General features: G+C 36.6%; 1 protein-coding gene across 3 annotated transcripts in view; it reads right to left on the bottom strand.

Annotated features, from left to right (window-relative positions):
* The window catches only part of FAF1 (Fas associated factor 1), a 473,869-nt gene that overhangs the window by 316,400 nt on the left and 139,944 nt on the right, over positions 1–17,525 (bottom strand). For all 3 annotated transcript variants that reach the window (XM_046660423.1, XM_046660421.1, XM_046660422.1), the window contains one exon: positions 9,224–9,270. In XM_046660423.1, coding sequence (XP_046516379.1) covers positions 9,224–9,270 — 47 coding nt within the window. The remainder of the gene's footprint in view (positions 1–9,223; positions 9,271–17,525) is intronic.

Here is a 17,525-nt window from a genome sequence, read left to right as displayed (position 1 = left end):
CTTTCAGTTTCTGCTTTTTTCAGCCTATAACCAGCTTCATTATTAAACCAGTTTCTTGACATACCCAGAGATACCAGTAGCAGCTGGACAGTATGCATTCCACAGAAGTCTGATCCTCAGCTCCAAGTGGCCTCTCTGAGCTTCAAAGTTCTGTTAATCCCTTTGTTCCCTAGACCTAAGAGTGGTAACTTCCTGAAGAAGTTATTATATCAAGGTTACTTCAGTTTTACCTTTTTGCTCTTTCAGTCTTCCATACCTGTGTAACCAATCATACATTAAATTCCCTCTGATGAAATACCCTTGTGTGGTTTCATTTTCTTGATAATGGACGTCCCAGGAAACAGGATTCAGGAATTAGCTCGATTATGTCCTTGACCTTCAATGCACTGCTGAGCTCCTTGCCAATGGAAAATGGGATACTACTGATCTAAGCCATGTATTAGCATAATGATTAATTAAATTATCACTTGTAGTCAATTATGATCACATGCCTATTGAAACAAGTGCCTAAAGGGACCAAACAGCTGTTTTACTTGACCATTATGGTGATAATGATGACAACAAGGACTATGGGCTAGCTGCTTCTGATTCTAATGGAGAACTTACAAAAGAAAATGACGCACATAGGGTTTTTAACTTTCAGTTCAATCCAGGATAAGAAAGCTACAGAGCTTTTGGGGCCAGCCTGGTGACATAGCAGTTAAGTTAGCGTGCTCCACTTCAGTGGCCTGGGGTTCACCAGTTTGGATCCCGGGCACGGACCCACGCACAGCTTATCAAGCCATTCTGTGGCAGGCGTCCCACATATAAAATAGAGGAAGATGGGCACAGATGTTAGCTGAGGGCCAATCCTCCTCAGCAAAAGGAGGAGGACTAGCAACAGATGTTAGCTCAGGGCTAATTCTTCTCAAATAAAGGAAGGAAGGGAGGGAGGGAGGGAGGAAGAGAAAGAAAGCTACAGAGCTTTTGAAGTGGCCCTTTAAAAAGAGTTTCTTATTTTTGTAACCACAGGTATTATCCTGCTAAGAATTAGACCCAAAATTTAATTTTGCAGCTTGCAGAATTACAATGAAAGTTGAATATATATACTTTTGAAGTCTCTTTTGTGAAAGTTAAGACACTGTCTTGCTGAGAGTGGGACCTAAGGTGCAGAAGAAGGCTACCTAAGTGGACTCAAATGAAGATTAAAATCTTGAACACCTGGAGTCTCTCTCCGAGCTTCTTTCATAAGCAGAAACAGCTCCTCCCCCCGGACTGAGAAGGTCAGCCTCCTCTTGCTGGAAGACTTAATACTCTCACCTGAGCCAATTACCTTGAAAGGGAATGCTTATTCTCAAAACCTGCCCCCAACACTCCTTATTGTCTCCAAAATCAGATCTAGGTATGCTCCAAGAAGACACGTACAATGTCTTAACTGAGAGAAGATAGTTTATATACAAAACTAATTATAAGATTTTGATAAATTATATCAGCAAAAACCTAGGGAATAGGTATGGAAATAAACTTGAAGTGAGTTTAACCTAAAGAGGTTGGATAGAGCCAAATATAACATGTTTGCTTAAGCAGCTATAAGTACCTCTAATCATTTGCTTTTGACTGAATGAAACTTAAGTCCCAAAGGAGTCTACATTTAACAAGGATGAAATCCCTGAACTTTCCTGGCAAAACATAGAAGAAATCCATGTGCTGAGAAAAACAGGTATGCTCGAGTGGATTTACCACATACAACCTGAGTATACACACCTCCTCCTACTACAGCATCCATGAGGCCCCAGGGGACACTGCACTAAAGCACTGAGAAATATAGTAGTAAAAGAATCTGCATTCTTGAAAAACTCTGCAGTGGCTATCTTCCATGAGTTAGGAATGACATGGGGAGATGTCACCACTGAAAAAGACTCCCTAATGGACATGATGAGATCCCAGAGTACAGAAGTCAAAAGGCAGAATTTAACAAGAAAAAAATGGGAGCAATTATGTTAATGAACAGCCTGGACAAAAAGTGGCAATCAGAAGATTTCGATCTGCAGAGATCTTTAATAGTGCTTAATTGAACATGGTATTTCTAAGGAAAAAAATTAAAAGTCAGTTGACTAAAATATTACTTCATCTATAAACAGTAGAAATCCTAGACCTGGCAGCCTAAATCCTGACTTCCATAACCACAATGCAGAGTCACAGCCACACCAAGTTTCCAAACACAAGTTGATTCACAGACATAAAGTCCCTAGTCCCCTCAAAGACAATGCAACAGAGCCACATGTATATATTGTAAATTCTCCTCTAAGACTTCCCCTAAGAGACCTGTAGCCATTTACTAGAGCATTTTTGTATTGATAAAAGGAAAATATTTGGATCTTTAGGGGATTACTAGATGCTAACTCTAAAGTTATACTAATTCCTGGGGATATAAAAGTGGAAGACTACAGTGGTAGATGAAGTTTTCACCCAAATCCACTCACACTAGGTTCAAAGAATCTGTCAACCTACCCTGCAGTTTTTCCCCCAGATCCTGAATATACAATTGGGAGAAACACACTCAGTAACAGGTATACATTCCATATTGGCTTCCTGATCCATAGAGTTAGGGTTATTACATAGAAAGGGACAATAGAAAGCAATTGATCTTGCACATAGTTTTTTTTTTAATTTGTAAGCACCACAACAAGGATTTTGCTTTCACACAGTAGGGTCAACAATATACCTTCAATGTCTTTTCCTGAAGATTATGTCAACTCTTCTGCTCTCTGTCATAATAATCTAGTCTGGAGAAATCTTGATCACCTAAACATTTCACAAAACAACATTACTGATGACAAGGTACACTAGTCCTTAAGAGCAAAAGTCTTAAGTACTTGGATGCTTTGGTAAGACACATGCACGCTAGAGATTAGACGATATGCACCACAAAAATGCAGGCACCTGTCACTTCGGCAAATTTTCTGACTACTGGGGACCAGTAGTCAGAAGCATGTCACAGCAAAAGGTCAGTTGCTGTTATCTTGCACTTCCCATCAATACATAAGAGATAACCAAGCTAACTGAGGAAGAAAAAGTCAGACTGGGAAAGTAAAAAATGATTATGTATAACATGCTGGCACCAACCAAAAATAGACTGCTGAAACATTACAGCCCTAATCAAAGACATACCTGAAAGACAGTAGTGAAAGAAAAGCCTCTCAGTGGGGAGAACTTAAGGTTGTACCACAGGTTGACTACTTCATTTAGAAGGAGAGCCTGAGGTACAAATCTACATTGAAGCATGGGCAATAGTTAATGGGTTGGCCAGCTGATCAGGACTTGGAAAGAATAAAAGGAAAACTGGATGACAGAGAAGTCTAGGGAAGAGATATGGAAATGAATCTTTCTGAATGGACACAAAATGGGGACATATGTGTTTCCAAGGTGAATGCTGCCTATAGGCTATCCACTGAACAAAAAGGCTCTCAACGTGGATAAGATGACATTGTTCTGTTGATGTCAGTCAGCTTTCTTCCCCTGCTACTCCAGAGCTACTCAGTGCAGTAATGGACAATGTGTCCACACCAATAGGGAAGGGGGTTAGGCATAGGCACAACAACATCAATTTCCCCTCATCAAGTCTGAATCTGGCTAGGGAAACTACTGAGTGCCTAAACTGAAAACAACAGAGTCTACTACTGAGCCTCCAATATGGCACCATTCCTCGGGAATCTGGTAAGGCACAGCTTCTATTATGAAGAGGGCAATGATCTGTTCTCACTTAAAAAGACACTTTTTTGGATATGATATTGACTTCCCTGACAGCAGTCCTTCCTCCAGCACCATCATTGATGGATTTAGGGAATGCCTTATTGATCTATGGCTTCCCACACAACACTGGTTCTAACCAAGAAACTCATTTCACAGCAAAAGAAGTACAGCACTGGCATCATTTGTGTATACTACTACCCAGAAACAGTTAGCATGACAGAACAGTGGAATGGCCTGCTGAAGACAGTTAGGCACAGGTTGGAAGACAACACCCTCAAAGCTTGGAGATCCACCTTAAAGGATGTGGTATATGCTTTATATCAGTGACCAAAACACAGTGATACTTCATATATTGCAAGAAAACACAGGTATGGGAATAAGTGGTGGTAGTGGTTCCTCTTATTACGCCTAATAACTTATTGAATTTTTGCTTCCTGCAATTTTTGGATCTGGTGGTTCAGAGATCATAGGTCCCAGAGATGTAATGTTTCCACAATCTGTCCACTGAATTAGAACTTGAGAATGCCACTCAGTCATTTTGTATTCCTCATGCTACTGAATCAACTAGCAAAGGTGGAGGTACTAACTGAAGTGACTGGTCCTGATTACCAAGGAAAAAATTGGGTTTCTGCTACACAATGGATTATTTTCTGGGGCATGTCCAATAATAAGGTTAATGGAAAACTACAACCAATAAAAAAAAAAAGGGCAGGTCCACTGAGGATTCCAACTCTTACAGAATGAACGTTTGAGATATCCCAAGAGGTAAAGAACCTTGACTATCTGAAGCACTGGCAGAGGGAATATAGAATAAATAGTGGAAGAAACAGGTAAATATCAACCATGGCCTTATGACCAGTAACAGAAACAAGCACTGCAGCAGTACACATGTGCATGCACAGACAAAAAATTTTCTTTTTCAATTTGCACACTGATCCTATCAACATTACCCTAGCAATGACATCACTGTAACAATGGCACCCACTTTGTTTCAGCACCACCCTTTAGTGCAAGCTTCTAGCTTCTTTTGATACTTCAAAACAAGTCTGCCTTCTGTCAGAGGTACCAGGATCAGCTGAGAGGACTTCTTTCTCATATGTCTGGGGCCATGTTCCTAGGGTTTTCCTCTGAGAATCAAACTTGTGTTAACCTAAACCTCTCCCAACCTCTCCCTTTTTTCCTCTAGTATTAGGAGTGACTGTGCTTTTCGGTGGTCAGCAGGGGGTTCTCCTGGGCAGGCTGGTCCTGAAGCAGGCCTCCTGAAATGGGGTGCCTTGGACCTGGTCCACACAGTCCAGGCTCTGCCCATCCTTCTCAGAGGATGCTGCTGCTGTAAGTCTGCTCACCCCCTAGGCTCCCTCGTGCCCTTCCACCTGGGACTGGTGGTCCAGCTGTTTCCTGCAGTCATTATATCTGGATTTTACTCTCAACATGCTCCACATCTGTGTCTCTGATTCCCTATATGAAATTTCCTGTCTTCAAAATTCTTAGCGTGCTTTTTTTTTCCTTTTCTTAACTCTAACACTAGGAGACAGTTTAACACTTCTAATCAGAGCAAGCTTTTTGGTATGCCTGTCAGCCACAAAGAAAATTTTTTTTAAAGTTATCACTTGAAAATTTTCTTATTGGCTATAATTACTCTATTTCAGGATCAATAAAAAACAACGAAATTACATTACAGTTTTTCACAAGCATCCCAAAAAAATTAGACGAAGAGAGACTACCAGTTGATGAATGGTCCTATCAGTTCTGACTAACGTTCAATGACATCCAAAGACTGCAAAGGCATCCAGTATTGTTAACCAAAAAAACTATTTTTAAGATTTTTCATCTATGAAGACTGCCATCATATAATATGACCTTATCACTATTTTTTTCTAGTTAATCAATAATTCAACAACAGAAAAAGACACTGATTGGGAAGGGAAACTCTATGGAGAAATCTACTTTAGTTCTATACAGGAGTGTTTTTATCCTTACTCAACTTTCCTTTACAAACCACACAGGTCCTTGGAAGGCAGTGAACAAAGCAAAGTAAACAAACTCTGCACTTGTTTATTTCAATTTTTAAACGTCCATCCCATGGTAAAATCTTTAGGTTAAAAAAACAACACGTGTTTTAAAGATAAATTTACCTTTAGAAAAAAGCAGATTTTTAATATGGGCATCACAGAAGACAATAAATAAAAACTAATCAGGCAAAATGGCTATCTTCTAAATCAGAAAACCAGCATTTATACATTCTGAAAGCATAATGGTCAAGGTTTGAAAACAAGCTTTGTCTTCTCTAGGTTTCCTCAATGAATTAAACAATGGACAAAGAAACATATAGTACATCTGTCTGGGTCATAAAATAAATGTCTGATAAATACCACCCCTTAGTCAACGACTAAAGTTATACTATTAATTCATAAAATTTTTAGAAAACATAGAATCTGCTCTCTACTGATACAAGCAATTCATTAACACTTCTTTCTAACAATAACTATCTCCAAAAATAATTTTTAAAAAGGCTCTGGACAATATGCTGAATAAATATTATACTAAGATACAATAAAAATACATGCACACACTAGATGTTTATGACTGAATGAATGGTTTACGTTTATGACTGCATAAGTTACACAGTTTATAAATATGTTGTATTAGCAATATATTGTCTAGTGAAATAAGGTTTGGAGGATGAGGCAGAGGACTTGCTTATACGCCTGACTCCATCAACATCATGCTGTATAATCTGAGCCAAGTCACTTCAGGCCTTATTCTTTCTACCTGTAAAATGAGGGATAATAATATCTGCCTCTACTCACTTACAACTAAAATAATAACTGTAAAAACAAAACTGTGGGAGAAGGAGGTTATATACACATATTAAATTTCACCTCCTTTATCTAAAGAAAAAAGTATTAAAACAAAAGTTGTGACATGCCTGGCTTACTGACCTTGAAGAGAACAGAGTGGTATAAAAGAAAGAGCATGACTTTCAAAACGAGACAAACCAGACTCCACCACCTACTACACTTGTGACCTTGGGCGAGTCTATGTAAACTCTCTAATGTGGAGTTTCCTCATCTATGAAATATGAACATTTATCTCTTAAGGGTTGTAATGAGTTTTGAGTAAGGAAAAATATGTCAACTACCCAGCACAGTGCCTTACACATTAAAAAAATGTTAGTTTCTTTGCCTTGAACTTAGTGGGTGTATTTAAAACTATATTCTTACTTTTGAAGTCATGCAAAAATCTGATTTCAAGAAAAGCTAAAACGCAAAGGGATTGGGCTCTTCTCATTCCAAAAATGATTCATATTTTTAAAAGATTCTTTTTGGCAACTCTTTTCTCTGTTAAGGTATAAACTGACAAATTGAGAGTCAGTTGAATTCACAGACTGTATTCAACTTTACTACAGAAACCAAACACAAAACGAACATCCTTTTAACTGCCTACATACACAATTCCTAGTATTGTCTTCCACTTTCAGTGTTAAGCCTACAAGAAAGTACAAAAAGGGGGTCGGCCCTGTGGCCAAGTGGTTAAGTTCGTGCTCTCTGCTTCGGCCGCCCAGGGTTTCGCGTGTTCAGATCCTGGGCACGGACATGGCACTGCTCATCAGGCCATACCGAGGCGGCATCCCACATGCCACAACTAGAAGGACTCACAACTAAAAATATACAACTATGTACTGGGGGGCTTTGGGGAGAAAAAGGAAAAATAAAATATTTAAAAAAAAAAAAAAAAAAGAAAGTACAAAAAGCCCTCTTTCATTTTCCTCTGGTCAGTAGACAAAAGAGGAGTTTTCAGTTATGTCAAATCCACAGTGCTTTCAAAGCTAAACACCAAAGTGAGGAAGGAAAACGACTGAAGACTATTACTAGATACAACTGACTTTCTTCTGTAGATATATTATTCATTTCTTTAACTTAAGCAAATAAAATAAACCAAAACCCATTCTGATCAAGGATAAACCCAAACTATTAAAGTAACCTTATGAGAAATCAATTCAGTGCTGAATTTCTAGTTATAAAATGTATTAAGCAAAAAGTATCATCTGTGACAGGAGAGATGGGATGTTTCCAAGGATGAGAGAATTTCTAGAATTCACTCAGAGCAAATACTATTAATTGTAAGATATATCCAATATGTACTCAGAACCTAGCAGCTGAATCCACAAGGGTTTAGCGAGCAAAAATTTTGGCACAAAAAGTGGAATAACATTTACTCAAGAATAAAACTGGAGCCATATTTAGCAATCTAAAACTTTTTAAACCAAGAAAAAAATGATCATGAAGGAAGCTCCTGTAATCATCTGGTTTGCTTTCTAGACAAGGGTTGCAATAGAATTGAACGCTTTTGAATGAAAAAAACAAACACCACCACAAAAATTTGGTACAGACTCTGGAAATCAGCCACACTTACTCTGAATGAAACTCTTGCTGACAGTTTAGAAAAAAGGGTGGAGAATAGGTCTGTTTATCATTGCTTTCACCTAAAAACTGTTAATCATTAAGGATGGTACAGGTACCAAATAAAATTTTGCTTCCTTTCTAAATATACACAGTTTCCTATAAAGTACAGCACATTTTGCAATTTTTTATGTTTTTGCAACAGTAATTTTTCTTCCTCTCCAAAACAACCTCTTAGTCTGCTGTTTCTGTTTGTTTCATCCGCACTTAGCAGATCATGCTTCAGTGACTTAGAAATCTCAGCCACCAAAATTCAAGCCAAAATTTGAATTGAGAGGGGAGGGGGGAAAGTCAAGTAACTAAACTACAGTTGGAAGGACAAATAGTTTTACCTCCTATGACTTTATAGTGTGCTCTTTTAATCCCGAACCAGTGTCCAATTTTAAGGACAGAAAAGTTATAAATTTATTTTTAATTTAAGGAATTATTTTTTAACTATCGTAGCTCTCTTGGCACCATCTTCCAATTTTACCTTCTGGCAATGACACAAAACCACAAAGACCATTCCACATGTTAACATTGGATTCTTCAGGTAAAATAGTTTCGTGCTCTGGGAAGTTTCAATATAAGGACTTACTCAAATTTGCCAAGTTATCATATACTTAATTTAAAAAACAAGAGGGAGGGAAAAAAAGAATGTAGTCAGGTTGGAGATAAAGTCTGGATAGTTAGATTATAATCATGCACTCGGGCTACTGAGCCACGTCTCATTTTCTCACTACTAACAGTTTAAAGATTCGGTTCCTTCTATCTTATGAATTAAAAGACGACGGTAAAAAGCTTTCTTAAAATAAAACCACCTTTAAAAATGGTAGCACCCAATCTGAAATAACACTATACAGTTAAAAGTTGGATGGAGACTATAAGACATTAATATAATTAACATGTCTGAAAGAACAGTAACTATATTAATGAACTTATAGACCAAAGATCAAATGCTCTATCAAAAATTAAAAGAAAAAATTAATAACTGTCTTTTTTTTGCTTTGCTAAATCCCCATCTTACCATTAAGCACTTTATAACATACCTTTGTAGAATGCCATTTTCCTGGGGTATTACACCATTGATAGCTGCCTGCAAACAAAAAAACACGATGATCATTTAAAGTAACAGAAAACTGCTGGGGGGAGGCAGGGACGAGGACACCGTAAAGGGTAATAAGTATACTTTGAAAATTTAAACATAATACTAATTGTTTTCTTAATGATACAAAATATTTTCTATTAAACGTTTCTCTACTACCTATAATAAAACTGTATTTTAGAAAATTTTAAAAACATGCATTTGGCATATAATATTTCCCAAATCTTGAGTCATAAAAAGTAATTTAATTCTGCAGTCTTCATTCAAGCAAAACACCCACAAAACCAATGCTTAAGGATGTCAGAATAAGTAAAATCAGTACCTTAAAGTAAACTTTTTAACATTATTTCCTTCCTCACATTGAGAGGAGTAAGATAGAAAATCACAAATGAAAAACTCCAATAAGAATTAAAAACTAGTTCAGGAATTAAATTCCTTCTTTCATGTTATAATCATTACTCTTAATGAAAAGAACATTGAGAAGGAAAAAATGTAGGGGCAAAAGGTCTTTGATAAACACAGCACCATGATTATATCAGGTTACAAAAGGAGGCAGGAGCATCACAGGGGAAGTTTCCTGATACAAAACATTCCTGAAATTGAACTTTACGTTAACAAGTCACCATTTACTCAGAACATAGCAACGTGTGACATCATATGCTCATTTTTGAAGACTACTAAGCAAGCAGGCTATTACATCCTGGATTGTGAGCAGTTCACTGCAGGGTAATAATGAAGATTCTCTAGAGGAAAAAAAAGACCTTTTCAACTTTGCCCCTGCATCACAACAACTTCTTACCTCCCCTTCCCCATCAATGTCCACAACAAAAGGAAAAAGTAAAAAAAAAGCTAACACTTCCATGTTTTATCAGTTGCCTGCAAATCAATTGCCAAAAGGAGTTTGTGTATTTTGTGAAACATTAACTTGAATATTTGCCAGAGGTGGGTCAAGTTTACAATGTTAGACTGTTGAACGGAAATAAAGTAGAATGTAAGATGCTTGCTATGAATTTTGAGAGTTGGAATGTTCCACTGGCAAAACAAAAAAACAAAGAAATCCACAAATTAATATAGACAGTGGATACCATAGAACCCTGACAACTCTGGAGGCTCATAAATCCTTTGAGTCAAGGAAATGCTAAAATCAGTTTTCAAAGCCACAAATTCAATGGAAGCATCTCTGCCTAGTGCCAGGTCAACTACCCCTTTTGTGTTGACAGGAATGGTTCCACATACAAATATCTCCTTTGCTAAAAAACAGAAAATGGTATGAGAATGTTCTGTGATGTTGGAAAAGAAACAAAATACCAGAGTTTGGAAAGATTTTGTTCAAATTTTCACTAGGGAATGCCAAGGTATAACGGAAAGAACACTAAAGATTTATAAAGTCCCAAGTTTGAATCTAGACTCTCCCATTTACTAATCTGATCCTTAATATATTCTGTATTCATTCAACCTCCTCGAGCCTCAGTTTCCTCATCTGTATAACGACCTAGTACTATATTTCAGCCAAAATGGGCCTGCCTTTTTGTTCCTCAAAGGCATCAAGTTCTTCTATTTCCTAGGGCCTTTGGAGATACTCTATCTGTTTGGAATGCCCTTTCCCCATTCTTTGTATGGCCAAATCTTAATCATCATAATTGAGGTTTCTGTGAGATACACTTTTTCAAAAAACTCTTCTCTGATCAATCCCCCATCTAAGTAGGTTTGCTCTCACAAAGAACCCTATACTTTTCCTTCAAAGCATCTGATAATTACTTATTGGGTGATTACTTGGTTTATGTCTGCCTTGCTCACTAGACTGTAGGCTCCATCATGGAAAAGACAATATCAATTTTGTTCACCACTTTATCCCCATTGCCAAGCGCAGTGTCAGTACATAAAAGGCACTCAATAACTATTTGTTAAGTGAATGATGCTAGAGGAGTACAAAGAAAAGCCACATATTCAAGACTTCACTAAGGTTCAGAGAAAGCTTCCTGGATGAAATAATGTCCCAACTATGACTGAAGGATAAGTGAAAAGTAGCAAGATGGGAGAGGGGACAATACTATGCAGAAGGAACAGTCACACATCTCTACTTTCAACCCTTTTCCTCTTCCAAGATCTCACATCATTTTAAACAATATATTTGTTTTGGGGTAGGAAGATAATCCCTGACCTCAACATTATATACATAAACTTTGCACATAAATAAGTAAAATGTAATCCAGAATGAAGGTACAGTAAAAGTATAATTTGCTAAAGGAATACAGAACAGGGAGAGAATTTTTGTCTGTGAGGATTAAGGAAAGTTTCAGAAAAGAGATAGCATTTAATCTGGACACCAAACAATCGGTAGATATAGAAGCAAAAGAAAATCTCAGATGAGTTCAATTTTGAACATATTAACTTTGAGGTGATAGTAGGATATTACTTGTTCACTTAACAAATATGTATTACTTGCCAACTATGTACCAAGCTCTGTGCTAGGCAACGGAGATATACCGATGGACATAACACAGCTTGCCTTCTTGCAGGGACAAAAATATATTCAACAATTAATTTTACTATGAGAAGTTCAGGTAATATCCAAATGGAGAAAAAATGTAATTTAAAAAATCAGAGCTACGTTAAGTGAAGCAACATCTGTTTAAAGGCAAATAAATGAAGCCCCAAAATATTTTCATTCTCTCCCTAAGTTTTCTTCTTTGACAAAGAGAAGCGGGACAAAAATAGAATCTTGGGGAATTCACATGTGTAAGAAAAAGAGAAGAGAAACAAAAACAAAACAACAAAAATGGACGTGCTAGGAGGCAAAAGGTCAGGAATGTGTCATAGAGGGAGCAAAGAAGGGACTACAAGGAGGGATTAGATAAAATGGAAAAATGAAAATAGTCTAATATATGAGGCCTGAGAAGAGATTATTAAAAATATGTGAAAACAATTTTAGTAAGAGCTAGATTTTAAAAAGCTCAGAAATACATGTGAAATAAGAAGGTAAGTATAATTGACTCTTGAAACAGCGTGAAAAGTATAAAGATAGGAACTGCAAGGAGAAGAACAGCTGGAATAAGTTTTTGCTTGCTTTTTCTTTTTTTAAGAATAGTGATTTCTTGAGCTTAAACAGAATTCATTGGAAAGGGAAACAATAAAGACTCAAGACACAAAGGGTAAAACTAAAAGTTTGGTTCAACAAACTTACCAAATGCCTATTCATTGCCAGGTACTAAGCTAGACTTTGAGGATGCCTGGTACCTGATCTAGGACTCAGGAGAGCACAGACAGAGGGGATACCTCTAGAAAAAAGATGGATAAAACCTGGATTATACAGTAGAAATGATACTAAATACTTAGAGGAACCACATATCATTTGCTAAATGCTAATTATCCCATTGCTAATTTTTTTTTTGCTAGGAAGATATTATATCTCTCATTCCATAAAGAGGAAAATGATGATAGGGACTGATTGAATATTTGGCCAAAGTAACAGAGAACAAAGACAATATTTCTATTTCTGTGACCGATTCAAACCACTACAGTGGATATTAATCAGACTGCAGTGTATTTTAAGAAAAGTATCTTGCCTTGACCAAGTTTACAGAAGTTTGAAAATCCACTCTGGTATAATTATTATTGCTTTCATACTAATTATGTCCATGACATTTTTAATGGACAGTCATTCGTCACTTAACAGTGAGGATATGTTCTGAGAAATGCATCATTAGGTGATGTCATCATTGTGTGAACATCATACAATGCACTTGCACAAACCTAGATGGTATAGCCTACTACACACCTAGGCTATATGGTACTAATCTTATGGGACCACCATCGTATATACAGTCCATCATTGACTGAAAGGTCGTTATGTGGCACGTGTCTCCAGTTAATATACTACAATGAGAATCTACCTTCTAAGTTCTCTTTAGCAAAATTTGATATGAACAATACTCTGGAATGTCATTTCCCAGAATCCACTTGAAGACACGTGAGGTAGATTTAAAGCATAGTGAAAGCCAAGGTCAGAGGTGGCCATAGGAGAGTAAGAATATTCTTATCTTCAGCCTTAACAGAAGACGAAAATGACCAGACTCATGGTGGGCTTTAGACCTTTTGGTAAAGGGAAATGGAAAAAATTCCTGTAGATCTCCTTAAAACATCAGATATGAATGGAAACCAAGCCACTGGTAAATTGGTGCATTATAAAACTGCAGTAGCTTATACAAATCATCTCCTACACATATAGCAAATCTCGGCTTTGGTCTTTTAATTTTTTTTTAATGAATGACCCCTAAAGAAAATGCCAAAGAGATTTCTTGAGAAGGCAGGAGATGAGACAGGGATGTACAGACAGCATCCAAATGCCTTAATGATAACTTCTGAGTGAAGGAGTTGTAGTAACAAAAAAGGAAGCTAACAGTATATAGTTCTTACCAGGTGCCACACATTCTCTAAGTGATTATGTATATTAACTCATTTAATTCTCAGACTGCCCCCATTTTACAGATGAGGATAATAAGAAAACATAATAGAAAACTGTAACAACATTGGGGAGGCAAAAGATGAAAGAAAAAGACTGATAAATTGGATTTCAAAATTTTAAATGTCTGCTCTTTAAAAGACACCATTAAGAAAATGAAAAGGTAAGTCACGAACTGGGAAAAGCACTAGCAACACATATATCTGAGAAACGACTTGTATTCAGAATACATAAAGAATTCTTCTAACTTAACAATAAGTCAATAAGAAAACAGCAAAAGATTTGAAGAGACACTTCTGAAAAGAAAATGTATGAATGGCCAATAAGCAGATAAAAAGATGTTCAAATTAAACAGTCACCAGAGAAATGCAAATTAAAACCATGATAAGATACATACCTATTAAAATGGCTAAAATCAATTCAGATGATACAAGTTTTGGCAATAATGTCGAGTAACAGGAAGTCTCATACATTACACAATCATTTTCAAAATTGTTTGGTTAGTTTTGTATAAAAGTGAACATATAACCTAGCAATGCTATTCTTAAGTATTTATCTAAAAGAAATGAAAACATATGCCCAAAACAAAGAAATGTATACTAATTCTCACAGCAGCTTTATTCATAATACCCAATAACCAGAAGCAACTCAAATGCCCAATAGGCAAATGTTTCTTGGGGTATACCACACTGTCTGGGTACAACAGAATACTTCTTAGCAATAAAAAGGAACAGACTACAGATACATTCAACTACATAAGTGCATCTCGAAAATATTACAATAGAGGAATGAAGTCAGACACATAGGAGAAAACAGCATATGATTTCATGTATATGAAACTCTAGAAAAGACTAATTTAATCTCCAAACAAGGCAGATCAAGGGTTGCTTGGAGTGAGCGGGGAATGATAGGGAAGGGACAACAGGGAAATTTAGGGATGATGACTGTGCTGGTGGACGTTACAGAGTGCATACATCTGTCAAAACTCATCAAAGCGTACACTTAAAATGGGTTCATTTAACCTTCAATAGTTACTTTCTTTTTTTTAGAAAGATTAGCCTTGAGCTAACATCCGCCACCAATCCTTCTCTTTTTGCTGAGGAAGAGTGGCCCTGAGCTAATGTCTGTGCCCACCTTCCTCTATTTTATACATGGGACACCTGGCACAGCATGGTTTGATAAGCGGGGCACAGGTCCGCACCTGGAATCCAAACGGGCGAACCCCGGGCTGCCGTAGCAAAGCACGTGAACTTAACTGCTACATCACTGGGCTGGCCCCCAATAAAGTTAATTTTTAAAAAGAGGACCACAAAGAAATCTACTTCAAAAACAGTAAAATGGCTGAAATTAAAAAGACTAACACCACCAACTGATGGTGAGGATTTGGAGGACTGGGACTCTCATACATTGCTCATAGGAATGTAAAATGGTACAACTACTTTAGAAACAGTTTGAGAGTTATATATACAGTTAAACGCTTACCATACAATCCCACAATTTCACTCTTAGGAATCTAACCAAGAGAAATAAAAACATACGTTCACCAGAGACGAGTACACAACTATTCATAGCAGCTTTATTCATAATACCAAAACAATAATCTAACCAAAGTGTCCATCAGTCTATGAACAGACATACAGATTGTGGCATATTCACATAAACAAACGTTATTCAATAATAAAAATGAACTTCTGATACATGCAACAATATGGATAAATCTCATATACATTACGTTGAGTGAACAATGGCAAACACAAAAGAGTGCATACTGTATGACTCCCTTTATACGAAGTTATAGAACAGACAAAACTACTAAAGTGTGGTAATAAAAACCAGATTAGTAGTTGCCTGGAGCAGGATTGGGGGTTACTGACTGGAAAAGAGAACAAATTTCCTAACATGATGGAAATCTTGATGGGAGGGAGGTGGATACAAAATGTATACATTCATGAAAACTCACAGAGCTGTATATACTTAAAATCAGTATAAGTATGTAAATTAGTCATTGACAAAGTTGATTTAACAAAAGAATATTAAAACTTTACTTTAATTCAGTTTCATAGAATGCTAGAAAAATGCAATCTCAGATGCACACATTGCCCAATTAGCTATTATTATGACCCATCTGTGGTGTGTACCTGCCTATCATCCCTTCCCTCTTTTCTTTTGATACAGATCCTGTGTTTCCTTTGGAGAATTACTCTTGCCTCATCCCATGTGGTGGTGGAAATGTGTTAATCATGATGACCCAACTTAGGCCAATCAGATTCTACTTGGAATATGGATCTTGAATGAGTGACTGATTGAAGCTGTGTCCTTCTGACAACAGCGCTCAAGAGGCAGGCTCATGATGAGTTTCTGATGGAGCAACACTGTTTACTGATCTTCCTAAGACTTGGTTGGTCAAGTTTTCCTTCAACTGTGTGAGCTTCTCAGCATCCTTTCAATAAATCCTGCTTCCCATCCACTCCAAAATTCCACTTTGTATTCAAAGAATAATAAAGAGAGATTAGATGAGGTCACATGATAAACAATATAATACACATTAAGTTACTAACAGACCACTATTTTTCCAGGCTTCAACAATTATATCATACCATTATCATTAGCTTTATTCTTATTAGCAGCCTTCTTAGCTGATCTCCAAATTACTGATTGCAGTAATTAATGAAACTACATACTAAGTATATTTCAAATATAAGAACTTATGAACAAGCAGAAAAAGAAAACCTATCAAATTTTAAAATTTATGAAAATAAAAGTGATAAATACATTTTCATTATATATACAATCACACATATATTATTAGCAGACAATCAGAATTACCAATTTAGGCAACTCTGCATATTCCACATGTCTGGAAAGACTGTGAACTAGGATAATAATTACTATTGCAATATGAGCTTGGTTTTGTCCATTATCCATTTTTTTCTATCTCTTGAAAATATTTAAAGTATAAAAAAATTACTTTCTAAATTAGTGTACTCTTGTTCAACTTGAAGTTATGACTCTATGGTTTGTCAGATTTCAAATATTTTCAAAATACCTAAATAAGTATTGGACCCACAAAGTTTTGGTATTTTAGCATTCACAATTCTGATCTTGCTATCAAGCGAATTCTTCCAACAAACCCAGACTTTCTCTCCTCCGTTCATACTGATGCTTTATACAGAATAACCTTTCTCCTTTCCACCAACCCAAATTCATTCACTCTTTTATTCAATGAGCACCTCATATGATCAAGGCAGCGTTTTAGGCACTGGAAGGAATACAAGATGACAAGACATGTTCCTCCCAGAACAAGCGGTTACAGAAATAATTGCAATGTAATGTGAGAAACAATATGCCATCACAAAGGAAGGCATGCCTATTGTTGCTTAACGGAACTCAAGACCCAGATTTGAATCATTTTCTTCAAGAAAATTTAACTGACTCATACCACCTATTACTTAATGATTTTTCCATTGTGTTTTACGTACATAGCACTCATTCATTTTATTCGTTCATTTGAATATTTCATTAATTCATTCCACCATTAACCCATCTGATAATTACTAACCTGGACTATTCTGAGTACTGAGGAAACAACGGCTGTGAACAAAACAGAATCATTCTCTCATGTTTTTGCCTTGAGTAGGATCACTGAGAAGTTCTGACAGAGTCCATCATTGTACAGCTATGAGTTGCGGGATTTTCCCCTTTGACCTTGTATGAGGAAAAAAAATCACTTTCTCCTGTGTGTCTGCTCTACTCTCAATACTCTACTACAACACTACTTCATTTC

This window comes from Equus quagga, chromosome 5 (assembly GCF_021613505.1).
Source record: "Equus quagga isolate Etosha38 chromosome 5, UCLA_HA_Equagga_1.0, whole genome shotgun sequence".
NCBI classification, from domain to species: domain Eukaryota; kingdom Metazoa; phylum Chordata; class Mammalia; order Perissodactyla; family Equidae; genus Equus; species Equus quagga.
Note: the sequence above shows the minus strand (reverse complement) of the source record. Positions and strands in the feature narration are given on the sequence as shown.